Raw genomic sequence first — 26703 nt, 5'->3', positions numbered from 1 at the left:
GACGAACTCCAGTATCTGACTGCGTATGGAGCAAATTACACGGGATTACCTGGGAGTAACAGCGATCCCAGCCAGGTTCAGGTCATTAACCCACCCATTTACTCACTCAGCTCCAGTATGCAGGATGATTAGCAAGATGACCTGTTATCAAGGCTGTTAACGGTTTCCAGGTGACATTGGCTCGTGTCTCCACAACACGGCAAAAAGCCCAGGATGCTCTGTAATCACTGGGACAGAAATACAGGTTCACAACCAACTTCCTACGGATGACGTGGAAAACGATCTTGCTGCTCAGCCTCCCTTGAGAGGACATCGTGTGGCATCCTGCGGGAAGGGCTGGCTGGATCAGCAGCTCCCGGGAATCTCCAGGAATCTCCCAGCAACCCCAGAGTGCAGAGCGCTTCAGCTGGCTGCGAACCTGCAAATGTGTGTCCTGGCACGAGCCGACGGCTGGAGGAAGGATGACGCAGCCCAGCGCATCCTCTGGTGCGTGGTTCCAGCAGCACGTGTCCAGCGCCAGCAGCCATGGAAGGTTTTTCCAATCGTACAGTAACGTACCTTCTCCTGGACCAAGGCATGGATAATATATTCGTGCGACTCTTGAACTGGGGTTTGGTGCGTTGAATGTTTACACTGACACCACAAGAGCGGATCAAGCCTGTTGTTCCACCTCCTATCTGGGCTGGGATAAGGACACGCTCCCGTTTCCAGATCTCACCAGGCTGGCTATTTAAAATCAGCATTTGTCATTCTTTCCACTAACCCTGTTCCTGTGTCCAAAGGTGACGAAGCGGCATTTGTGGCCCTGGGAACAGGCACTCCCAGCACAGGTCACTAACACAGTCACGTCCCAAGCCAGCAGCAGCGTTTGTGTGTGGCCACAGGCCAGAGAGACGCTCACACAGCGCGGACGGCAGCAATAACACTGCCTCCTGCTTTACCCCAAGTGGGAAAACAAGCAGGGGCAATTGAGGGTGGGGGCGCATCTCACTCGGACCGTGGAAAGAGCCTGCATGGGAAGAGGTGATGTGAACACACATACACATACACTCCAGAAACATCTGGAGCTCCAGGTAACAAGTGCTGAGCTGTAAAACAAAGTACAAATCCATTTCCAGGGTCCTGAAACGAAGAGCAGGTTCACTTCGAAAGACCCCTCTGCAGAGGCAGAGCAGCCCCGGAGGCACCGGGAGGCAGACGTGGTCGGATCCCACAGCCGCGCGCAGGGGCAGGGCAGGTGGGCTGCCAGCCTTTTGCAGTCCAATATTTTGCTACAGCTCCAAGGATTTTCCTGGTTTTGTTTGCAGGAAGGGATTATCTGCCAACTCATCCATTTCCCACCCCAGGCCTCAGCTGCAAGGGAAGCTGGCGGCTGCAGCACAAGGAGGTGCAAAAAGCTGTAGTTGAATTTTCTACCTGTTTCTACACCCCTCAGGGAACCTGAATTTGCTGCTTTTCTTTCCTTCTCAGCTGAACGAGAGGAAAAGAGAAAAGCCTCTCTAGAAAACCCTGTATAGGATGAGTGCCACATCTACAAAAACAACCCCCAGACCTCTACAGCCAAGTGAATATTCCCTATAGGATACAGTCAGGGGCTTGTCGCAGCGTGTGAGCCTTGCTGGGGAGCAGGGACCCTAGAGCAGCTTCCAGGGCTGAAAGGGGCTCCAGGAAAGTTGGGGAGGGGCTCTGGATCAGGGAGGGCAGGGGTAGGATGGCAGGGAATGGTTTTGAGCTGAAAGAGGGGAGATTTGAGATGAGATCTTGGGAAGAAATGTTTTGCTGTGAGGGTGGGGAGGCCCTGGCCCAGGTTGCCCAGAGCAGGGGTGGCTGCCCCATCCCTGGAGGGGTTCAAGGCCAGGTTGGATGGGGCTTGGAGCCCCTGATCCAGTGGGAGGTGTCCCTGCCCATGGCAGGGGTGGGACTGGATGGGCTTTGAGGTCCCTTCCAACCCAAATCATTCCATGATTCTACGACACTGATGCTGCCCACCCTTCTCCTCCCCCAGTGGCAAGAGCCCCAGCTCAGCCCACATCACAACCAGCAGCAGGTTCTGCTGACGTTCACTGGGCCAGGGAAGGGGTTGGAGGGCACATCCAGTCCCACCTGAGAGCTAACCCAGGCCACACAGGAACTGCAGCCCTGGTTCTGCGTGGTGGGGCTGGGCATAACTGCGCCAGCTGCTCATCCGCTAACAGCACAGGCGGGACAGGAGCTCAACTGCTCCAGTGACCCTTGGGACAGGTGAGCTGAACCAAACCAGATGGCAATTATGGGCCATGCATGAACAGACACACCCGGAAAGGCTGGCAGGAACAGGTAGAAGCAGAACGACAAATTGCCCTGTGCACCCAGCGGTCGTGCCCGCAGGCCATGCCCAAACCTGTCCTCAACAGCTCCTGGAGGAGAAGCTGCAAAGACCCTCATAGAATCGTGGAATGGTTTGGGTAGAAGAGACTTGAAAGCCCATCCAGTCCCACCCCTGCCACGGGCAGGGACACCTCCCACTGACTCTAGTTGCTCCAAGCCCCATCCAACCTGGCCCTGAACCCCTCCAGAGATGGGGCAGCCACCACTGCTCTGGACTCGGGGTGCGAGGGACAGACACTTGGCCTCTGCAGAGGACATCCTAGCTGTGACCATGCCGTGTGCACACCCAGAGCCGTCCTTTACAGGCTGGTCCAAGTAAGGAAGATACAGGCTCTATTTTTAACTCTCTTAAATAATTACAATGGGGTTTTGTTTGTTTGTTTGTTTTTTGCAATCTACCCTCTGCTGACCCCATTCTTCCCAGCAGCCACTTGAAAAATCCAACCAGTTAAGAAGGGGCAGAAGTTTGTTTTCCCCTGCCAGAAACAGTTAACTCCAACAACACTATTTGCACAAAGGACTTAAAACATCCAAACTCTATTCTCTTTCCAGTCACAGCTTTTAGAGTAATTCATCTCTTTAGTCAAATGAACACTACAAAGGAAATACGCTCATGTCATAAACATCACAAACTATGAGGAATACAGATCTTTGGAAAAGAGAGAAACGCATTTGTTGTTTGTCATCATACCATACTAGAGTCCACAGCACCAGGAACACAGTCTGTAATGCCCACCCCCCCCCATCTTCCCACAGAAGCGACCAGCTGTACAATCCAGCGCCCTGCTTCACACCCCTAGTTCGACAGTGGTCAGTGAGGAGAGAAACACAACAGTTCTACAGAGAAAGTCACTGAAGTGGACACAGAAATGGGCCCTCATGGACTTAAATAAGATTCTCAGCAGTTCCACAATGCTACATTCATGCTACCAAGTTCACCGAATGGGGATTTTACTCTAAAAAAGATGAAGGAAGAACAGTTTGTCTGCCTCCAGGCAGGAGCACAACCACGGGGGTAAAAGGGGCAGAGAGGGGGAGTCTTGTGCCAGCATTTTTATCCTGCCACCACCATTCCCTTCTCCAAATACCACACGACTCCGTGCTTGCACCGCACCTGCGGTTCCCGCCTCCCAAAGCGCAGCTGGTGGCCGCTACCAGCCTAAAAACCAGACAATCAGCATCAATTTTGTTCTCTTTTTTACAGTTGGCATTTCCATCCAAAAGCTACAGACTGGTGCCTGTTCTCCCCTTCACTACGAGTCTGGAAAACACGACCCAGCCAAGAGGATAAAGCTCCAGCCAGGGAGCAGACCTGGTGACCAAAGCTCCCCAGGTCAGGCCACAAGGCAGCTTCCCAACAGCTCCAAACAGAAGGGGAGGCAACAGCCCAAGCCTGTTTGGCTAAATACGTTGCTTTTGATGCCTTTAACCCCTCTCTCTCCACCTACCCTTTTCCTTACTCAGTGTATGTACATTATTTCTTCAAAAGTTTTGCTATAAAACGACTATCAAGGTACAGGGTTCAGCAGTTCCAGCCAGAGGCTGCTCCCCAAACCCACAGCCACAGGTATGTCACGGGGGAAGGAGTACGCTACAACCAGAACAACTAATGCTTTTTGTAAGTATTCAAAAGATTTGTACAGGTATTTTCCTTCACAATCCACTAATTTTAGGCAGCAGGAAGTCAGGAAACCAAGTTAATCTTCCCCTGTTATTCTCCAGTCCATTTGACTGAGAAATAACTTGTATCTCCTTCCAGAATTGCCAGTGACCTACACGGACTGTGAGTAATGTTTGTCCTCTGAACAGCAGAGTAGAAGATGAAAAAAAACCTCTCCCAAACTGAAAAAGCAACACACACACCCCACCCCTGACCTAAACAAACAAAAAGTAAATATATTCCAAAATATCTCCTCACACATCAAGTACCAGCCTGGGATCTCAGGCCCCGGCTGCTCTGAGGGAGCACTGGGTTTACTCCACCCTACACAGAACAGGTCGTGAGGAGCTCAGAGCGAAAACCAGGTCTGTTAGCACTGCAACACAGGTGGTTTATGGACAAACAACTGGCAATCAAGTGAAGATTCCAACTCATGCTACAAACCCGTGCTGCATTCCTGCAGAAGCATTTCTCCAAACGCCTCCTGAACAGTCTCCTCGGAGGGTTTCCGACGGGACCGCGCTGCTCCGCACTGCAGACCAGGAGGAGAGCTCGCCTCTCAACACACAGCAAAACACAGGCATCAACAAGTAATTACCATGGCTATTAATTTCTAATTCATTTTTATACCATAGTGAACCTGAGGGAGGTTTCCCAGCCAGGTATAGTATTTCTAACCTAAAGTATTTCAGCAAAACTAAAGTCCCATAGTTTTGCAAGCAGCAAAATAGAAAATAACAAAGTTGTGTCTAATTGGAGAACTATACATTCGTGAGAGCACGTACAACGGTGCAACACAGCTACTCTGAAGGTAAGGAACCAAACCGGATTAACCAATGCAGCAGACATGCAGGGTCTGCTCAGTTACGTTAAAACCATGTTTGCTGGTGATTAAATATGTCTACAGAAGATATATTACCATTCTGAATATATTTTCAAGCAGACCAAAAATACTTCATCTATTGGTTACTGGTGTGTTATCTGTAATTGATTAAATATTGGGAGGGATTTCACCCTCCTCACTATAAAAATTGCACTTATTTTCTATTAAACAAAAAGAGAGTTAGACTTCAATTCTATATTCCAGTATCTATTCACATGGAAACTGGATTGTCTTGATCTAAGCTTGCAGGAGTAGGTGTAGCAGTCCTTGCTCTCCAACATCCCCAGCACAGAAGGACCCATCAGTACAAACCCCTCCTCGCTCTGGTCGCTTCTTTGTTGTAGTGCGTGGGTAATTGATTTTATTTATTTTTTTTTTTTTTGTAAGAAAACCTGAGCTTCAAAAGTCTTTAAAAGGACCTGGAATCAAATCTGGCCCATTCTGACCCAAAACAGCTCAGTTCTGCAAGGAACTCCATCCTGTCCTCGTTTCACACAGCTCCTCTCAGACACCTGGCTCTGACCGGAGGCGAGCGAGGTGTCAAACCCTTTCCCTCCAGTCTCTCTTCACCCAGGAGACTTTCCTCCTGTCACACTTCCCAGGGCTCCTTCTTCCCCTCCTTTAGCGTTGCTGCCTCCTATAGGGCTTTGAAGGGCTCCCCGTGCCAATAAAAAAGTCTCTCTGCGATAAGCATGACTTCTTGGACACCGGTGACCAACTTCCTCTTGCAAAGCCTTCTCCAGCTCATAAAATGTCATCGTAATCCAATAGTTTAGAGTGCTGGCGGGTCTTCCAGAGGCGGTAAAGGCGGAAGTCAAAGTAAGTCTCAATCATTTGCTTACCTAGAAGTGAAACGAAGCAGAGGGGTTACACCCTGTGGCACGAGGAATCATAGAATCATAGAATCACCAGGTTGGAAGAGACCCATCAGATCACTGAGTCCAACCATTCCTATCAAACACTAAACCATGTCCCTCAGCACCTCATCCACCTGTCCCTTAAACCCCTCCAGGGAAGGTGACTCAACCCCCTCCCTAGGCAGCCTCTGCCACTGCCCAATGTGAAAATTTTTTTCCTAATGTTCAGCCTAAACCTCCCCTGGTGGAGCTTGAGGCCATTCCCTCTCGTCCTGTCCCCTGCCACTTGGGAGAAGAGCCCAGCTCCCTCCTCTCCACAACCTCCTTTCAGGTAGCTGTAGAGAGCAACGAGGTCTCCCCTCAGCCTCCTCTTCTCCAGGCTAAACACCCCCAGCTCTCTCAGCCGCTCCTCATAAGGCCTGTTCTCCAGCCCCCTCACCAGCTTCGTTGCTCTTCTCTGGACTCGCTCCAGAGCCTCAACATCCTTCTTCTGGTGAGGGGCCCAGAACTGAACACAGGATTCGAGGAGCGGTCTCACCAGTGCCGAGTACAGAGGGAGAAGAACCTCCCTGGACCTGCTGGTCACACCGTTTCTGACCTAAGCCAAGATGCCATTGGCCTTCTTGGCCCCCTGGGCCACTGCTGGCTCATGTTCAGTTGCTGTCAACCAACACCCCCAGGTCTTTCTCCTCCAGGCAGCTTTCCAGCCAGACACAAGAGGCTGCAGCAGCGACAAAACCCAACCTACCTACGGACAGGGCACTGGAGAGCCCTCCGTGTGCCTCGTGGAGAACACCGACATTCGACATCCTAAACCATGAAAGGATCCTTATAATCCCCCAGCAGGGTTTGTCCATGGAGCAAGAACCAAACACAAGGCTGTCTCCAGACTTTGACCTGTCTGCACCGGCTGCAGACCCATGGGGGTCGGGGCCGGGGGATGTAGAGGACCCAACAAGGGCTCCAACAGCCAGCACGGGGCCTTCAGAAAGTTACAAACCAAGAGTAAACTCAGTGCCAAGCTTTGTGGGAAATGTTAATTAACATTGAAAATTCAAAATATCTGGTTTTTTTAAATGAACGTTCACTGCTGTGTCCTCCCTGCAGAGCCGTCTCTTCTCACGGCAACAAGCTCATCAGGACACGCTACTGTGAGTTCTGCCCCACCAGCTCCTCCGATGGAAGGTGGTCACAGCCAAAGCCAGGACGGGGCTGGCGCTGGAGGCAGCGAGTGCACTTGGGAGCAAGGGCAAACAACCCTGGCCTGAGGCAGGGCTCAAGGAGGGGATTTTCGCTTTTGAGGCCTGATTAAGATTAGTTTTAGATGACTTCGCAAGGGATTAGAGAGGGTACACGATTAGCGCGTCCCAGATGCATTCAGATGCATTCTTCAGCCCAGCCTCCTGGAAGATCAGCTCACAGGACCCGCGGCCCTGCTACCAAATGCATATAAACCCAAGGACTTCCTTGCTGCTTGGCACCCATGTACGAGCACATTCGCCGAGGGATCTGTGCAAGTGCTGTCTTAAAGCAGCGTCCGTGCCTCGGCAGGACACACACATGGAGAACTCCAAGCAGCATGAATGAGTTCAGCTCCCAAACGCCACTGTGACAGTGAGAGGGAGTCAAGAATAACCCATCAGTGCTGATGCCAGATGTGAGCAGCAGCAGAAACATCCACAGTGCTTACAGCCCAATGCTGCATGTTTTTAACTCCCAAGTGAACAAAGGACCAAGAATTACAGCAAAGATAAAACAAGGGCAAATTCAGAATGTGTCACTTATGAAACCGCACCCATAACTACTTACATTGACCAAAGAACAGGAAATATCCTACAACCCCTTGAAATATCTCCAGCTACAGGCAAAATAAAGCGAAGCACACCAAGTTGTAGAACATCTCTAACATCCCAGTTGCTTGTTGATGACACAACTCATTTTGTACCAGTGGTTTGAGTCCTGGAGAAGAGACCCTTGCACACTTGGGTACAGAAAAGGTTTTGCCTCCATGTGCGTTTTCCCCATGGACTTCACGTGCCCTAGGAACATGACAGATCTCCTAAATTCAGCCCAGAAAGCCACCTACTGTTTATGCTACTTTGCTGTTGCCAGCAGCCTGGGAGAGGCTAGAATAGGATAGAATCACAGAATGGTTTCAATTGTAGAAGACCTTTAAGATCATTAAGTCCAACCACCGATCCATCCCTGCTAAGTCGACCACAAGACCATGTCCCCAAGTACAACATCTACTTGTCTTTTAGACAGATGAAATGTGAGCATGGAGGAACTGCCAGGAGTAAAAGAGGTTCAGCAACCAAACTACACAGAAGACCATGGCAGGACTTAAGGGAGCTCAAAACTGCTTTTTCAGGAAGCTGCCTGCTGAAGGAGGAGGCCGATTAGGAAAGTGTACATCTTTGTTGAGAAAATAAATTACCTTGAGCTGATAGTTCAAGTGGAGACTCGAAGGCAACCCTATAAGGATTCATTAAGTTTTTCAGATTCTGAAATAGCTGAAAGGAAAACATATCAAAGTCAGCAGCTGAAAACAAAGATGAAATCCAGAGCACTTAGAATCACCCATCCCTGTTCCCTACCTCTAGAAAACCTTCCCCTCATGTCCTTTGAAACATCTAGCTCATCACTACCTAAATAAAGCACTTTGAATGCCTGTTCTCCTCAAAGGCTTCAGTATTTGTCCTGCATGTCACCCGTTATCCCTCCCCTGCCCTCTGGGGAAGGTGCAATCCATAGGAGGGTTCACTCATTCACTCATAAGACAGGGTGGCAGCATGTTCCCACACAGAACAGGAAGGTTTAGATGTCACAGTGTGACTGCTGCCTCCCTGGGCTTGGTGCTACACAGCAGACACTCCCAGAGAGTTGACCCAGGAAGCTCTTACCTTCTCCCCATTGGGGTTTCCAAGAACATAGCAGCCCATAATGTGAATGATATTTGGTTCAGGATTGACTTTACTCATCAGCCGGCTCAACCTCTTCCAGAAGCTGGAAAGAACAGGAAAATAACAGAATACATCATTTAAAAATCTCTATCTCCTCATTTGCAATCACAAGGATGTGTGCACACACTGCTCAGAACAGGCCCAAGGAGCAAGCGGCTTAGGAAGAACCACCGGATCTTAGACAAGGAAGAGCAAGGGCAGAGCAGGGACTTGGGGAGCAGGTCCAAGTCATGTGGTAGAGAAGGAGGAGCGGCCCATCGAGCCAAGGAAGCTACGAGGTGAAAAGAAGAGAGCAAAGTCCACCAAGAGTGCTTTTAGACTGACAGTTTTACTACACATCCTCTTCTTGTAGCAGTTCTTCCAATTTCCCATCTCCCTATCTAAATATAAGTGTTATTGGTGCACTGGCTCATTTCCAGGGCATGAAATCAGCCAAGAACAGGCAGAGAGGTTTTTCTCCTACCTAGCTAGAGAGACAACACCAAACCAGGCTGCTCAGTGTTCGCCAATGCTCGGTGCTGCTCACCAGTCAGATCTGCTTTACACTCTGACTCCTGATCAGGTGCGTTGTGCCTAAGGGACATGACATAGAACCACTGCCCCATGATGTGGGTTAGAGCAGGTTCCTGGTGGGCTCCAAAGCCCAGCAGTTCTTCTGCGGGGTCTGCAGTCACACGCAGCCTAAGCTTGTCCCAGGCCAGCCTCCCAGGGTCACATAGGTTGGATAGAGACATTCACTTCCAAGCATCCCAGCTTTCAGCTGTGTGTTCACAGCTTTTTGAAGGTCCCTGAATTACTAGCTACACCCAGAGTGAGTTCAGAAGTGTGTACACACACACAGACACACACACACACGTGTAAAGAATTTCATTGACAGTGTTTGTGCCAGAGCATGAGAGCACTGAGCAGATGTTGATTTTCATACTCAGTTCTTACGCCAACAGAAAGCTGTGTAGGAACAGGCTGGTTTACATCCTCTCCCCCACAACGATGCACTGCAAGCCAATTAAGTTTGGGCCAGCACAAGTAAATTTGAAGGAGCAGGCAGCAAAATAGGCAAAGCTTATATGAGAGAATCAGAGAATCGTTTTGTTGGAAAAGACCTTTGAGATCATCAAGTCCAACCGTGCCTGCCCAACACTAAACCATAAACCTGAGCACCTCATTTAGCCATCTTCTAATCACCTCCAGCGATGGTGACTCCATCACCTCCCTAGGCAGCCTCTGCCAGTGCCTGAGAACCTTTCCAGTGAAGAATTTTTTCTTGATGTCTAATCTAAACCTCCCCTGGTGCAGCTTGAGGCCATTTCTTCTCATCCTATCACCTGTCACTTGAAAGAAGAGACCAACACCCACCTTGCTACAACCTCCTTTCAGGCAGTTGTGGACAGTGATGAAGTCTCTCCTCAGCCTCCTTTTCTCCAGGCTAAACAAACCCAGTTCCCTCAGTCACCTCTCATAACCCCTGTGCTCCAGCCCTTTCCCCAGTTCCATTCCTTTCTCTGGACACGCTCCAGCCCCTCTATGTCCATCTTGTAGTGAGGGGCCCAAAACTGAACCCAGGATTCAAGGTGTGGCCTCATCAGGACCGTGAATAGGGGCACAATCACCTCCTTGAACTCTCTACAAGGAGAAGCGAAATTGCCTCAGCACCCCTGGCTGACACGCTGGCGCTGGCGAAAATCCTCCTGCAGAACGTGCTGGACTTTGAGCAGGCTTTGCAGAGAGAAATTCCATTTCCCCTGCGATCAGGAGGGCAGTTAGAGCAGACAGCTTGGGGGGAATGGTTTGAACTTCTGCCACTAGCCACCTGCCTCGAAATGCCATCTCAGCCACTTGTGAGCAGCAGAGGCATGAGGAGCACATTCTGGTTTCTGGTCAACAAAGCCTTTGTTAGGAGAGGAAACATAATTTTTCCCTGTTTGGATGGTCTCTGATCCAGACAGACACTGAACAGCAGATAAAAGCATAAATCTGCCGGTGACCTGTCCCAGGGCAGCACCACCTCAGGGATGAGCTCAGCTCATCTGTCACCTTCCCAACTGCCCCCGAAGGAGCTGTAAAAGTTGCTGTTAGGTCCCCTCTCAACCTCCCGTTCCCCTCACCATGCCACCCCAGCTCCCTCCACCTCTCCTCTTAGGCCACATGCTACAAACATTGAGCAAACCCAGCAGAAAAACACTAAGCAAGCACCGAAGAGAACACGGCCACTCACAGGATCATATCTTCCTCCTTCTCCACTTTGGCAAAAGTGGCGACTTTGTTCTTTAACAAGTATAAGTGACCAGGACCTCCCTGCAAGAAGAGAGGCAGAGAAATTTGCACAAGCCCTGAAGAAACAAACCCTGCAGATGCTTCTGGTCCTGCAGAGCTGTTCCCAGGAGAGCCACAAAGGAGCAGAGCAGACACACCAGGCTGGCACGGCTGCCACAACCACCACAACCACCACAGATGCTGAGCAGGCTCTTGCTCAGCAAATAGTCACACATGGGAAGTATGTGGGGGTTGGTTTCTCTGTTTTCCACTGTTCTATGCATATCTTACTCTAGAAAAGCACAATAACAGACAAATCTTGACTGTTGGTGGCTGGAGAATAATAGGGAAGAGAAGAAAGTCCCTTTTGTATGGGGATGCTGGGGACTTGCTGTGGTAGGAAGTCAAGAAGCTGAGCAAAGCAAGGATAAGCAGGCGAGATGTCACTGTAGCAGAAGGGAGCAGGAAAAAATTGAGCACAACGTCAGGAAAACAAAGCTGCAGCCTCCAGGTCCGTGTGCTGCAAACCCTGCTGGTGGGGGAGTTCATGTTAGGTTCCCTTCCTAACTTCTCATTTCAAGGTTCCTTGCACAGCTTTGGGGGAAGTTCAAAGCTGACCACCCTGAGGAACAAGGGACTTGGGAAGGAAATCCCTGGCAAGCCCTAGACCCAGCAGGGCCTGTATCTGTCCCAGCCATAGCTCAGCGAGCCCTTACCCCCACACCTTTCCCACATCTGCTGGCTTCCAGCTCCGAGCTATGCCCTCTGCCAGGCTGATCCACCACACACACACCATTGTCCCTCTATGAAAAATGTAACCACCGCATCACAAATGCTCACTCCTTTCTCCAGATTTCTCCACTGGAGGTCTGTGCTAATGCTGGTTTGCTGGGGTTTCCTTGAAAGCAGCTGAGAACAAGCCCAGCTCTGGACTCTGCCACACTAAAGCAGATTATTTCCTGCTGTTACAGCACTGCTCAGTGCCTGGGGAAATGAGAAGTGAAAGCTACACATGCAGCTACTTTAACAGAACCTGACCTTGGAATATTGGTTCCTCTATATCATTTTCCCTGTAGAAAACCACAAATTTATAACAAACCATCCAAGCACTTAACTTCCATGTACCTGGCAAAATATCAGCATCTTCCAGATTTTGCAGCCTTTCCGATAAATGTTAAGCTTCTTCTCTATTTCCTCTGAAGGAAAAAAAAAAGGAAAAAAAAAGCCAAGGTGAGCTATACAGAAAGCTAAAAATTAATCTCATTTATTCTCACTTCAGTCCTAATGGCAGGAGCTGAGCTGTAAGAGGTATTTGGCACCTGCATTTCCACTGATGTCAAAGCAACCCCTTTGGTTCTGAGCTGTGAGAAGCAGGAAATCCCAGCACACTGCAGGCAGACAAGTACCGTACAGCATCAGACACTGCTCTCTAGCGACCACAGAAGTGAACCAGACCCACTTGTTTGGACCCTCTGCTAATGCCCCTGCTTGCCCACAAGAGTACAACCAACTCTTGTACCTCTGCTGCCCCGTGCCTCAGCTTCCCTTTCAGAAACGGGGAGTTTGGCATGGAAAATGGGTACAGGAGTGAAGTTTTATTACTGCAGCACGTCCAACAGCAGCTGATTGACTGTCAGTGTCACTGAGGTGATAAAAACACCTCTGTGAGTGGCATCTGAGCCACAGGGCAGGGGAATAACCTTAACATTATTCATCAGTTACATTTGCTAAGGGCAGGAGTTAAGAAAAGGAAATAACACTCACGCACCTAGGATGTCATCAAATGTGGCATGTTCGTGGTCCTGGAAACCAAAAGAGAAGACATATCAAGGTTCACTGTCACTACACCAGCTCCCATGACATGATTACAGTCTCTAATATTGCACACAATCTCACTCCCAGGCAAACACATGCTCTAGGAGCGCTCATACCAACTGACAGGCCAGGCTGGATGGGCCTCCAGCAGCCTGATCCAGCGGGCAGTGCCCCTGCCCACGGCAGAGGGGTTGGAACTGGATGTGCTTTAAGGTTCCTTCCAACCCAAACCATTCCATGATTCTATGAACCGACGGCTTTTAGCCACGTCACAGGAATTACCACTCTAAAATGGGTCTCAGCAAAGAAGCTGAAGACTGAATGGTCCATGAAGACCAAGTCCGTCCAAAGCCTTGAAGAAGAATCCTGCAAACAAGCCCAAGGCAGGTACTATCAGATGCAGGCAGCATCAGCAGTGTGTCTTTGCCAGTCTCTGGCTTTCCACATGCCCAAGCTGGCTAATAGCCACACTCCCAACACATCTGCCTCTGGCACAGCAGGGTCAGCAGAAAATCCGTACAACTCCCAGAGGAAAAGAGACAGGAAAGCTAAACTTCCAGCAGCACGGGGAGATGGAGTATACTGGGCTGTCAGTCCAACTTTTCCCTTTCAAATTAAGTGAATACAAAGTGATAAGGAAGAACAGACCTGGGTCTCCCTGCTGGTGTTTGACACCTGCTTAGGTGAGACTCCCAGCAAAAAAATCAAGGTTAAACTCCTGACTGACAGGGACACACCACTGTTCATAGCGTGATGGGGTTCACAGTCCACTGCAGGGCTCCGAGGTCCCACTCATTCCTCTCTAAGGATGAGCACAAGGAGGAGCTCTTCCACCTAGACTTGTGTCCCCACAAAGCCACCCCAGATCCGGGTTCAGGACGCCTCCAGCCCTTTCCCCACAACTAAATCACAGAGGTGCTTCAGAACCACCATAACAGGATCAAAGGATACAGAAAAAAACCCCCACTTGCTGTATGAAGCCTGCTCCCACTCCCACACCCTCAGAGAGAACAGACGCGATATGCTTACGTAGAGAATGGGGATGATGGAGGGATCGTCCCTGCGGATAATGGTCGGGACATACTCTGCTTTGGGCACCTTGGAAGAAATGAGCTGGAAGAGGGAAAAAAAAAATAAAAATGAATTGCAACAAGATGAGAAGCCAGTAGAGTCTGGAGAGAAGCAAAAAGGCCCTGATAACACTACCCTGTTCAGCTGCTCTCAGGCATTATCCAAACTAGCAGCTACTCCAGCCTATCTGCAGCCCTATGGAAGGTCCTCCAAGCCTTCGATCCACTACAGAGCACCCCCAGGCCTGCCAAGTACCCTCATGTCTCACAGCCCCCAGACAAATGGGTACAGCTCTGCCTAAAAGGCAGGAGTGACTCTGAGACAACAGTTTGTAAAGGGGGGACCAGTGTGCACAGAGAAGCAGCAGCTCGTGCATCACTACGAACGGCTGTATCCCTGTATCCCCGTAAAGATCACTTCTGTACAGCCTTCTCCTGCGCGAGAACAAGCTAGAAGCTCCAGACCCCATTTTTGCCTGAGTACTTGTGCCCGTGGCCAAAGGAGGGATGAAACCAGGTCAGAACTGCCAAACCCCGCAGAGCAGAGCAAAGTGGAAGCCCAGCGCCAAGGAATAATGAAAGAGCAGAAAGCATCTCAGTGGATGACATATGGCTCCAAAGCAAATGAGACAAGCAACAGGAAGGAGGAACTGTTGGGACTGAGGACTTAAGTCTTTGCTGTCAGGGTTACTGAGACAGGCTAACTCGACAGCTGGCAACAGTCCTGCTCTGATTCGGGGTTAGACTACAAGTTTTTCCACCTCTAGTTTTCTTTCACCCGCTACCTCCAGCAATAAATAGATGCCACATCTTGGCTGCTCTCTGAGCAACCCCCATACACACCTGAGGAGCTGCCTACACAAAACACTTTGTCTCTTCCCATGAAAATCCTTAACTTAGCAGCTCTGAAAGGACAGACAGAGCCTGACATACAGATAGCTGAGCTGGAAATCCTCACCATTATTTTTGGTGGAATAAAGTCTTCTCCGTCACACGCCATGGCTTCAAGTTCCTTTTCTGCTTCCCAGTTCAAGTCAAAGTCGCCATCCAAAGTGCCGCAGGAATCCTGAAGGTCATGGCCTGCCAGAACACAGCGTGCATTACAAGGGCAGAACACTTTGCCTTCCCAACTCAATCCTGCCTGGCAGCTACCTACAAGATGTTCCACAAGCCGTGAGACTTGTGCCTTCCTTTCCTCCACGGAGCAACAGACACCACACTTGGGGCTGGCATCTCTGAACAGACGAACACGTAACGAATGAAGAGCGCGCACACAGAGTGCGATAAAACGGATCACAGAACAGTTCATCACTCTCACAGTCACCGAGTTTCGCTTTCAACTGCCAATTCACAACAGTCACCCTGCGACTTCAAAAATGGAAAGGAAGACAGAACGCAGACAGACTCTCTACATTTCAACATTGCCAAGCTGATGAGAAACTCCGAAGACTTCAAAGCTGGTCTCCGAGTGGTTATAAAGGAACTCTGCCTTGTTGGTCAAACTGGTCCTGGCAGAGAAGTCCCAGAGTGTGAGGACAACCGTAGCAAACACAGTAATACTGCAACAGTGTACTTGGATTTGCTCTCAATTGAATTGACCTTACCTGTCGGCCTTCAATGCCTCCTGGGGAAAAAAACATCTGGAAGGAATATAATTGACCATTAAAGGTTAAAAATAGAGATGGTTCCCTGGAGCCCGGGACTGAGGAAAGAAAACCGAGACGCCTCTATTTGTGCCTTGCGGGATGGCCGAGCGTCACCAGGCAGCACTCGGAGCCTGCACCATGTCTTTTCCATTCGCTTCTGAGTTAGTTGAGGGAGCAGGGAGGAATCTGACTGCAAAGGAACAATCAGGTCATGTTTTGAACCTGGCCTTTCACACCTCGCCCTCTACAACCTGGTATGGTGTCTTCTACAGCTGGGAGGACTGGATCTGTGCTTACCTGATAGGGCAGTCATTTCATTAGCGAACTTCACTTACCACACAAACCATTTCAACACGGGCATACTCATATCCATCAAGTCCCTTGCCTCTAGGATTTCAATAAATCTGAGTAAACCTGCTGTTACCTTTATAAAAAGACAGTGAAGATGCTGGCCCTTCCTCCTGCAAATTAACACAACAGCATCTCAGTCCCCACAAGCAGAACATCACAGCATTGCTGGGGATTCCTAGAGGAATCCCTGGCAGCCCATAGGAAGATGAGATTGCTCCAAGCGTGTCCATGCAGCCAGCACGGCCAGGAAATCAAAGCTACATCTCAGAGCACTGCAGCTGTGCTCTTGAGCTATTCTAGCTTAGGAGAGAGCTCAGAAGGGGCTCTTGCATGAGAAACCAGGCAGGTTAGCCCCGCTATGGCGACTGTAGCCTTGGACTGGTGCGCTTCCAGATAGATTGTTTGGTTCCAAGTGAATAAAGGATGATGGGAACAGAGGGCTGTGAGTGAGCTGAACCACTGGGCGTCCTTTGGAAACCGCACAGTAACATGAGGTCAGATGTGTTGTGCTCTACAAATAAATACAGGTACAGACAGATGGACAGGTGCGTATACCTGGCGCGGTATTTGATCAGATCTCATGAAACTAAAAGGATCACGGATGGGACAGAAGGGCACAGAGGAGCTACTCCAGTGGGACTCCATTCAACACCTCAGATGGAGGGTTTGGCCACAGGAGGAAGCTCAAAGGACTCAGAACTCACTTTCTCGAGAGTCATGGAAGGAATCGGTTTTGATGGGAGTCGGGTCACTCCAGGACCTGCTGAAGCTCCTCTCACGCCGTTCGGCAAATGCTAGGATAAAACCAAAGCACGACATTAACAGATTCCAAAGCCACCTGTGTTGCTGCCAGCAAAACAAAACATCCAGTAGATTTCCACCAAAGCTACACATCACAGACTCCCTGGGGCTCATTCTTCCACTTGTCAAACGTGAGTCCTTTCCGTGTAGCAAATAACGGTCTATCTTCCAGACAGAGAGAAAGTGACCACTTTCTGAATAGGACCATTACAGGGAAACAAAGATAAAGGAGGACACTTGACCACCTCACCTTTAATTCACACTACTCAAACCTCAGTTTAAATCAAGGCTATTCCGGTGCCCCAGGGTAAATACTCTGACTCAAAGGCCTCACAGGAAGATGGACTTAACAGCGAATGACACGTACAGGACCAGAAGAAGGCAGCAGTCCTCCAGTAAGTTCTCCTTTCGTGTTCTAGTGACATCCCAGTAAGAGCTGAACCAAACAGAGGCAGGGAGTCGGGAATGCTCATGCTTTCAAAGTTTAGTTGGAGAAGAGGAAATCCAACAGTTTTCACTTGCCTGCACTCCTGTGAGCACTCCCCTAGGCTGTTCTTTTTGCCAGTGGGCATTATACCGTTTGTTACCGGCATTTCCCAAGTGGAATCCAGAGAGCTTGGCCAGTCTGGCTGCACTGCAGGCAAATTCCTGGGAACTGCCAACCACAATTCCTGACTTGGCAAGCCCATGTGAGAGCCATTACACCTAAATTAACAGCCAGTTATAGCCACTAATACCTATTTCTGGTAGCAGACAGAGCAAGTCTGCTGCTCTGTATCCAGTAACAGCATCTCATGTCAGCAGCAAAGGAATTCACTGCAGATCTGCATTACAAGAGCTGAGAAGCAACCTGTCCTCTGCTGCAGTACATCCAAGCGTAGGTGTCCAGGGAAACAAATGGCACGGGAAGTTCTTCAGGTGATCTCCGTCCTCAACTTTCATTTAAAACCAGGCATTTTGTGTACAGGAAGAAAGCTTTGAAAACATGACCCGAGAGTTACCAAGGCAGAGGCATGCCCAAACTTCCAGACAGCTCAAGGGGGAGGTGAACCCTGTTCGGTTCAGGCAGTGCTAACTCAGATGCCAATAAAGACACTTTAAAGGGCAATGCTGTTTGCTGTTCAGTTCCCACAGCACATGAGAAAGGAGAGGAAAGAATGCAAATTCAACTCAACAATGCTCCGCTGTGGGCAGTCTGTACATGAGGCCTGGCCAGGGAGTGGGAAGAACAAGCTGTTTCCTCTTCCGGAGCAATCCTCAGCTCTCGGGAGCCAGTTACACCATTCTCAGCCCATTTCATAGCGACAAGGGAGCCGCCTCAACCAAGTTATGCAGGCGTGTTGCCATCCTCAGGGAGAAGGAACCTCTGTTTCCCAGGCCCAAGAGGCGATTTCTTCCCCACTCCCTTATTTCAATCTCTTCCACACTGGTCTTCTTCCTCCCTTCCACTGTCCTCTCAGCTCCCACCAGGCAACTTTCCCCAAGTTCCTGCTGCAGAGACTTGATGATCCGGTGGGTCTCTTCCAACCTGGTTATTCTATGATTCTATGATGGCAGTGGGACAGGGAAGGAGAAATGAGAAAGACACCACTCTGCACAGCACACAAAACACCGGCTGTCCCCAAGGGAGCAACGGCTGGTCTGCAGCTTCAGGAAGAGGCCAGGCAGCCCTCGCCGGTTCTGAACTCTCTGCTCTAGTTCTCCTCACAAGTGTCCATGAATGCTGTGATCACTGAAAACCACGCACATGTGGGACAAGGACACTGCGCCTCTCCTTTTCCTCGCACTGAGGCCACAGAGGTTGCACAGAGGGTCCTCAGAAACAACACACAGGCTGCTTGCAGACATCCATGTGTCCTAGAGGCTTGCAACAACCTGGCCTTCTTTATAGGGTAAAATGGCATCAGCAGGTCAAATCCTTTCTCCAGCGCAACACAAAGTCCTTTCTACCCACATCAGTGCACAACACAGAGCTCCCCACATCCCATAGGCACAACCCGAACTCCTCAAGGCCACATCTTACAGGTGCTCACTTACTTTGTGCTTTAACCCTTCGGCTTCCCACCATGCGGAGGTGCTTCCGAAAATTCCTGAAAGAAAGTCCAAACAAAACCTCTGAGAAAGGTAACAAAGTAATACCTGGGCCCAGCAGGACTGAAAAAACTGGAAGGAAAAAAAAAAAAGTAAAATCAGGAGGACAGCATATTTCCTTCTGGGCATTCAGAAGCTGGAGTGCGGGTTCCCAGTCTGGACCTGTTCTGTGCTGGGGACGGTTACGTTCATCAGGACAGTGGCTGCTTTGGAATTGCCTGGGCTGGCAGTACAGGGCAGGCAAGGTCCTTTGTGGCCATCCCCTTCTCACAACCCTCTCTCACCTTCCAGTGCCTAAAGGTACCCATGCTGCAGCTTTGCTGGAGACACCACCTCTGCCCATGCTGGTGGTGCCCCCTTTTCTCCCAGTAAGGAGCAGTAACTGCTCCCCTCCTTCCTTTCTTCCACACATGCTTCAGCAGGGAAATGGGGAGCCCAGGCTCTGCCCCATTGGGCAGCATGCACATACCATGCTCATGGCTGTGCTCATTCCCAAACCCATTCACAGCAGCTCCTAAAATCACCTCTCGTGCTGTTAGCAACCATGCAGCCCGTACTGCTCTCCAGGGCAAAGAGCTGGGAAAGGCTGAAGCAGCATCTTCCTTCTCAGAGAGCACTGACCGTCCTCACGGGGCTGCTCGCTGCTAACACTGACTGAGCACGTGCTTCCCTGCCCAGGACATAGAGGAAGGGTTTGGCGGGGCTGCAGAGTACATGGTTCCAGAGGAAAGCCCACCAGAACGCAAGACTTGGGGAGCAGCTACAGCCCATAGTGTAAAACAGACCACCCTGGCCACTCCGGAGAGACCATAGCAATGGGATTCCTCGTCCAGCCCCTCCAAGTGCAAGGAACCTGTTTCCCTTAGTTTCTCATCACTCACCTACAGAGGAACCAACAGGACAGGAACCAAACAGGACATCAGAGGAGACATGGGGAAGAAGCAGCACATGGACTATCAAGAAAAGTGTCACCCCACTGTGAACCCTACTTAGTCAGGGAGACTTCACCCTGCAGCGCAGCCCCCAGGGCGTCACTGAGCCTGTATGCCAGCAGCCTGGATATGGGAAGGGTCGGGGAGCTCCTGAGGTTCCCTCCTGCCCCAGCACACACTGCAGGCATCAAGCACAGAGACTACTGCTCGTGAAACGGGTGACGTGACAAGTCTGGCTCACACACAGGTTAGTGGGATGAGTAAGGACACGTCACAACCATGCAGATCATTTGGCAAACTAACTGGACTAGAAGACACTTGCAACACCAACATTAAGTCGTTCGGGGAATTCAGAGACATCTGCTCCTGTACAGAGAGATCGACCCCAACACAGACCTTGCAGGAGAGCACTTAACCCACAGCACCTTCATCACCATCCTCCACTTCAGCCTTGGATCCCATGAGGATCCAGCTCCAGCAGCTCAAGAAGAAAACCTAGCAGCTGGGTAGTAAAGCTGGAAGCAACACTATTCCATGGCAAATTTCCACCTGCAGTTGGGCTATTAACATTTTTTACAAAGCTTTATTTTAGCTATGCTTGGGTACATGGAGATTTACCACTGTGGATCAGACAACCACCTCCTTCAAACAAGTAACTCAGTTCACTAACTGGCTGGCTCTATGCAGCCTGGGGTGGGGCTGGGGTCCTCCTCATCCCCTGAAGGAACTCTGACTGCCAGCAATCCTTACAGCTGGCCAGGGCCTGCGTGCCCGGCACAGCCAACCCCCCCACTGACAACAGCCCATCGCTGCTATCTTACCTCCTCTGTATCACAAAATAAAGGCAGGTGGGTCTCACTGTACGATCCTGCCTGGCCCTGCAGCGTCCACAGGAAGCGAGGAGACCTGCCGGCCACTCCACACAAGGATAAAGTGACTCCATCCTCCATCCTGACTACAGCACCACGGAGGCCCACAACTGCTACTCCTGTACTTATAAGCCATGTGAACAAGCAATTTTCTAACAAAGACTCATCTCTGTCTAAAACCCTGAGAGATCTCTTTCTTTTTAAAGACACACTGTCTATTTATTTACAGCATCTTTGGGTTTGATTCCTATTTATCTTCATTATTAATAATCGATGCCAACACCCTTAAGGTTCTAAATAAACCTGGCAGCTACCCAGTTAAAGAGGTAGACAAACATCAGGATTTCTTGTTTTGAACAGCGCTGAAGTGATCATTTTTAACCAGTGGCACAAATCCCACGTTATCCTTTGTAGGCTGCCAAAATACACAAGCCTCAGAATAGTTCTGATTACAACTGTGGATGTGGCTTGTGAAGCCAGCAGAGGGAAACCACGATCCTCCGTGATACCTGGCCAAGGAATCACTCCCCATCCCCTTTCCTTTCTGTTCTTTAAAGTAAGATAAAACGAATTATTTTCTAGGCACTACTGATGTTAATTTTGCCCAGGTCTCAGCTTTCTGAGGTGCGTTTGTAGAGCAACGAAGCTGGTGAGGGGGCTGGAGAACAGGCCTTATGAGGAACGGCTGAGAGAGCTGGGGGTGTTTAGCCTGGAGAAGAGGAGGCTGAAGGGAGACCTCATTGCTCTCTCCAGCTACCTGAAAGGAGGTTGTGGAGAGGAGGGAGCTGGGCTCTTCTCCCAAGTGACAGGGGACAGGACGAGAGGGAATGGCCTCAAGCTCTGCCATGAGGTTCACGCTTGGCATAAGGAAAAAAATTTTCATGGAAAGGGTCACTGGGCACTGGCAGAGGCTGCCCAGGGAGGGGGTTGAGTCACCTTCCCTGGAGGTGTTTAAAGGACAGGTGGATGAGGTGCTGAGGGACATGGTTTAGTGATAGGAATGGTTGGACTCAATGATCCGGTGGGTCCTTTCCAAACTAGCGATTCTATGATTCTATGCAGCCGCAGCACACAGGAGTCACCGGTTCCGTATTCAGCTCACCTCAAACAAATTTAGGAGAGGGCCGGGGAAATGGCATATTTGAGTGGGTTTTTTTAATGTATATTATGTATTTTTCTGCCTCAGGCACAGATCTTGTGTATTATATATGGAAGCTTAAAAGAAACCTGACAGTGTTGCTTTAAGAAGACAGAGATCAGCTCTCCTGAGCACTGCAGCCTCAGTCACCTCCATGCGTCCAACACAGCCTCTCTGCTAGTGTCCCTACGAACAGCAACACAGACAGGGACAGCCACGTTCAACGCCATCGAGCGTCACCGAGACCCAGAGCGCCCATGCAACACCAGGCAGGGTTACGGCTACGGGAGAAAACAGGCCCTACCTCTGTATAACAGCTGCAGAATCATTCTCTCGTTTCCGTCTCTTCCTCTCTGCGTAGCCCCTGAACGCCCTGGGAAACCATTTTAAGCCAATTAACCAACTACACAGCTTTGGACTGGAGAGGACACGGGACACAGACAGGAAAGCTCTCACCAGACGACAGAGAGATTTGGCTGATCAAGGACAGCCTGCCCTTGCAGGACTGCGTGTAAGTCAGGGGCTGGGCTAAAGACTCACCAAAGCACGGGTCCTCACTCCCTAGAACTGGACAAAGAATCGTCCCTAAATCAAACACGAGAGGCCAGAGCACGGCCCAAGGAATGGGGGCCATTGGCCCTGCTCCAAAGAAATGGACCCAGGAGACCACAGACACAAAATCGGGTTCAAGAGGGATAAAAGCATGCTAGCAACTCTAGTCTCCATTTCAAAGATGAGGAGTGTTGCGGTGTGATCCGTGTAGACCTACCAGGTGCAGTCATCTAACCTCTTGCCAGCAGACAAACAGCCCTAGCACAGGGAAAGCACAAGTGAATATGAAGGACAGGAGAGGAGAGTTTATCCAGGACACCAACAGACAAGGAAGTAGAAAAAAATGAAGATTATACTTACGAGATGCTAGAGATATCCAGGAGACGCAGGGAAAAAGAAAAAGAAGAGGAATTCATTAGTGCTCAGCCCCGGCCAGCGTTTTGAGGGAATTCTCATTCCAGGAGGAATATTTCTTGTTAGGTAGCAGGAAATTGCTTTTGAAATTAAACATTTCTCAGTGGTGAGACTGCTGCTTGACCAAGGCAGCTCCTCCCTGGGGCAAGCTGGCATGTGGCTTGGATACAGATCAAGCTCCATGTAGACCCAGAGAAGATTAGGTGTACTGACAGCTGAATGAGCCCCAACCAAGCTATGAGGGGAGCTCAGCATCACAGGCTTCCTGACCAGGGAAATCTTCTCCCACACTGACAAAGGCTTGTCAAGTCATCTCACACTGTCTGGTCCATGAAGAAATGCAGCACAGTGGGCTGAATATGCTACAGCAGAGACCAGGAGGACACTACACCCCAACCAGCTTAGGGAGGGACCGTGAACTCTGGAGATGTTTCTGCGCCACTTCCAGAGGCAGCACAGAATGACTAGAAACGTTATCCAAGGAGCTATGTTCACCAAGGGAGCTGTGCTCCTCAAGGGCTTTCTCAGGGCACTACTCCCAAAACTAACTTCACTTTGGCCTCCAACAGCTCCAGGCCTTGGAAGCCACAGACCACCCTGCAACAAACCTTGTGCACAGCAAAGATGACTTCAGACAGCAAAGGATGTGCCTAAAGGCAAAGGAAATGCACTGATTTTTTGCATGGTTTGGCCCGTCAAACTGTAAAACACCATTCACCGTTACCACCCATCATCTCCAAAGAGCAAAAACGTGTCAAATTGCCCTCACGCTGCTCACAGGCCCTGCCAGCCTGGTGCCCTGGAGCGTTTACAGCTAGGGTGCTACCAGACTTACAGTCCCTGGAAAGGAGGCAGAGGGACACAGAGGTCGAATCCCAGAGAGCAGAAGCTCATGGAGGCTCCTCACTCCCACGGCTGGGGTGGGATTAGCAGCCCACCACCAAGCATTCCGCAGACTGACACCTGGCAAATGCCTCCCCGTGCTGTTCCCCATGCCAGGAGGGTGGATCACAGCTCCAGCTGAGCTAGAGGGAAAAGGCTTCAAGAGAAGTGTTTTTCTGGGGGCTGCAGATCCCTTCCAATAGCTCAGCAGCTCCCCCTCTCCTCAACACTGGATCCAGCCCCACGAGGCAGGAATCCTTACAGGTCTGATCCAACCTCGGTCATCCCAACATCAACAGTCAGCATCTTTTAGGGATCTGGGGAGGAAAAGTGCAGGGGAAAGAAGAAATGGCTGGGAAACATTACAGAAGGGACATCGAGTTAGGTAATGTGAAATAAAACAGCAGTAGAGCTATGGGCAACACAGATGTTGGAAGAAGGACACAGGAAAAGGGTCACAAGGCTGGAGAAGGGTCTTAGAAGGCACACCAACACCTCATTTCCCTCACTGCCAGCCTTAGCTTTCCAACCAGGTAGGAAATACTCGAAACCAGGAAGATGGCATTTCCTGACAAGCTGGGTACATCCTTGAAATGAGGCTTCCCTTCTTCAGTCCTTCAAGAACTGCCTCCTCCCAGGGCACAGCAACCAGAGGCACCTACACTTGTGCAGAGCATGGAGGGAAAGGTAGTAGCCAACTAGGATCCGCTCCCACTTTGCAGAGCTTTCACTGACACTTTCAAATGACCAGACTAGTGTAGAAGCTGTAGAGCTGTATCTCATCCTGGAGACAAAATCGTCTGGAATAACGTTCCCTTGGGGCAGTGGCTGTGGGAGAAGCAAGCAGTGGAGGGTCTCAGCTGACGCTCCCACAGGACCCTTACACTCTGCACAGGCAGCCAGGGACAGGGCACAGAGAAAATAAAAGAAGCAGAGAAGAGCTGGGAAGCCCAAGGGGTTAAGGAAGGTAAAACCAAAGAAGTGGAAGTTGTAGGAAAGAAAATCAAGAAGCACAAAAAAGAAATTAAAAGACAAGGTTCTTTCTCACTGCAGTGCCAAACATCAACTCAACTGCTCCAGGCCCCCAGGGACGGCTCTGAGGGTACCGCGAGCTTTGAGATGCACGATAGAAGCTATGGCAGCAGTGTCACTTACGCTTGCATAGTTGTAGTAGCAGTTTGAAAACTGAAGAGGTTCTCTTTTGGGAACCAGGTTCGTATGGGGACATCATCTGGAAGAGAGAGAGCAAAACCTGAGAATGCAGCAGGCAGAGACGTCAATTGGACAGCAGGACATGCCAGGCCCTTTCTCTCAGCACTTTCCTGTCCTAGGAGAATCCCATCCTCCTCACACACGCACACACGGCCACCCAGTGCCTTGTAAATCCATGCTCAGCCTGCCTATCAGGCTGCTGAATGAAGAATGAAAGTTCTGTCCTAAGTATGGAAGGTCAGAATAGCCCAGGAATTACAGAAGAGACATTTGAACAACAAAAAAAATGGTGAAAGAAACATTTTTCATTAAAAGCATTTTCCAACCTCCTCCTTTTCCTTAGTACCAGTCGTATGAAATGCCGGATTCATCCAGTTCCTTCTGACAGACCCTCCCAGGGATGATGAAAGCTTTTTCCTCCCTCTCTTCAGAATCATCAGCCTGAGATTTGCTCTTCTTTTCTGCCACTGACACTTCAATAAACCCTTCACGCACCTGCTCCTGATGACCTGGCCTTCAGGAGTGTTTCTAGGTTTGGAAGTCAAACCACACAACACCTGTAGAACCTGTAGATACCTTTGTCCCCTACCTTTGTAAACTGCCTTTCCTGAGCCGACTGCGGATTATTTCCTAGTTCCGCTGCATCAGAACACCGCACCATCATCACATAATGACCATTAAACCAAAAGCAGAATAAGTCACTAATTATGCGTGTGGGACAGTGGTGACCAGAAGGAGGAACCAGACAAAGAAGCAGTTCCTACCGAGAATTTCAAGGCTAAAGGTGGTCAGGCAGGGAATCAGAGGTGTATTTAAATCCACTGACGCAAGACACACAAGATTCAGCAGACTGGATCCCTGGGATTTAGGGCTACCTGATTTTCATCTTGCTTCACTCCCAGTTTGTGGCTTCCTTGCTCAGTGTCTTGCCACACGTTGCCAATCATGTCCCGCTTCACTCATTTAAGTTTTAGGATCTTTAGCAACTGAGGTATCTTAGTCATTAACATTCTGGCATTGGCAAGAGCATTTTTTAATACACTTTCATCGCCCAAACCAAATCAAAACCCGCATGCCTACTGCAAACATAAGCGCTACAGACCAGGTATCTCATTGCAGGTTTCATACAGACCATCATCTACTACAGACTGCTGCTGCTGCTCTCTGGAAGTACAGACAGTGGCTGCAATTAGAGACCAAATATGCTAAATGCAACTGGGGAGGCTTCCTTTGAGGCGAGACTTCCAAGAAATCACACAGAAAGCTCTAACAGACACTTCTCAGCTAACGCTTTATGTCAAGCCTTGTATGACATCACCCTAAGGAAATACATAGGCTACAGAAAAACTGCATAAATACTACTTATGAAGTTCCTATGTCCTATGTCTCTTCCTTTCCAAAAAAACAGATAAAGAAATGCAAACCAGCTCAGACTCTAATGAATTAATCACTTGAAATCTCGAACGCACAAAAGTGGTAAAGGAGAAGTTGTATAAATTCCTTTCAGCCAACAATTCTGCACAGACTTCACAGGGACTACACATCTCAAAGGACAGGCAGACTCTTAATATGTTTTACAGCTTCTAAGCCACCAGCTTTGATTCAAAGCAGAGCGATGAACAACTGCTAATATCCCTGTGAGGCTTTGCCTGGAAGCCTCCCCTCCTTTTCCGATAGGCAAGAGTCAATATAGTAAAGATATCACTCCCCTACCCACAGCACTCAATGCAGAATACAAAGGACCCATGTCCCTTCAGAAGCTCCTCTTGATCAGCCAGAGGGAGGACAGCAGAGGAGTACACAGCTTGGGACCAGGAAGACAGCTCAGCTCCAGAGCTCCCCTAGCTAACTGACATTCAGATTATGAATATGGTTGTTTTCCTTGCAGAGGCAGGTACCATGTTCCTTTTTGGCCAGCTAGAGCATCCTGCTCTCCTTTCTTGTTAC

At 49.7% G+C, this 26703-nt stretch overlaps 1 protein-coding gene across 5 annotated transcripts in view; it reads right to left on the bottom strand.

Moving 5' to 3' along the window:
• Nucleotides 1-3534: 3534 nt before the first annotated feature.
• NSMF (NMDA receptor synaptonuclear signaling and neuronal migration factor) overlaps nucleotides 3535-26703 on the bottom strand; it is a 46527-nt gene continuing 23358 nt past the window's right edge. For 2 of the 5 annotated variants that reach the window (XM_069873692.1, XM_069873694.1), the window contains 11 exons: nucleotides 24700-24775; nucleotides 18704-18756; nucleotides 16570-16659; nucleotides 14827-14948; nucleotides 13828-13911; nucleotides 12752-12785; nucleotides 12109-12179; nucleotides 10946-11025; nucleotides 8671-8773; nucleotides 8205-8280; nucleotides 3535-5752 (listed from right to left, as the gene is read on the bottom strand). In XM_069873692.1, coding sequence (XP_069729793.1) covers nucleotides 5655-5752; nucleotides 8205-8280; nucleotides 8671-8773; nucleotides 10946-11025; nucleotides 12109-12179; nucleotides 12752-12785; nucleotides 13828-13911; nucleotides 14827-14948; nucleotides 16570-16659; nucleotides 18704-18756; nucleotides 24700-24775 — 887 coding nt within the window. In that variant the 3' untranslated portion in view covers nucleotides 3535-5654. Of the gene's footprint in view, nucleotides 5753-8204; nucleotides 8281-8670; nucleotides 8774-10945; nucleotides 11026-12108; nucleotides 12180-12751; nucleotides 12786-13827; nucleotides 13912-14826; nucleotides 14949-16569; nucleotides 16660-18703; nucleotides 18757-22000; nucleotides 22070-22608; nucleotides 22615-24699; nucleotides 24776-26703 lie in introns of all 5 variants that reach the window. The other 3 variants (XM_069873695.1, XM_069873696.1, XM_069873693.1) reach the window with 3 other exon arrangements.

The sequence above is a fragment of the Phaenicophaeus curvirostris genome, chromosome 20 (assembly GCF_032191515.1).
Source record: "Phaenicophaeus curvirostris isolate KB17595 chromosome 20, BPBGC_Pcur_1.0, whole genome shotgun sequence".
Lineage (NCBI taxonomy): Eukaryota > Metazoa > Chordata > Aves > Cuculiformes > Cuculidae > Phaenicophaeus > Phaenicophaeus curvirostris.
Note: the sequence above shows the minus strand (reverse complement) of the source record. Positions and strands in the feature narration are given on the sequence as shown.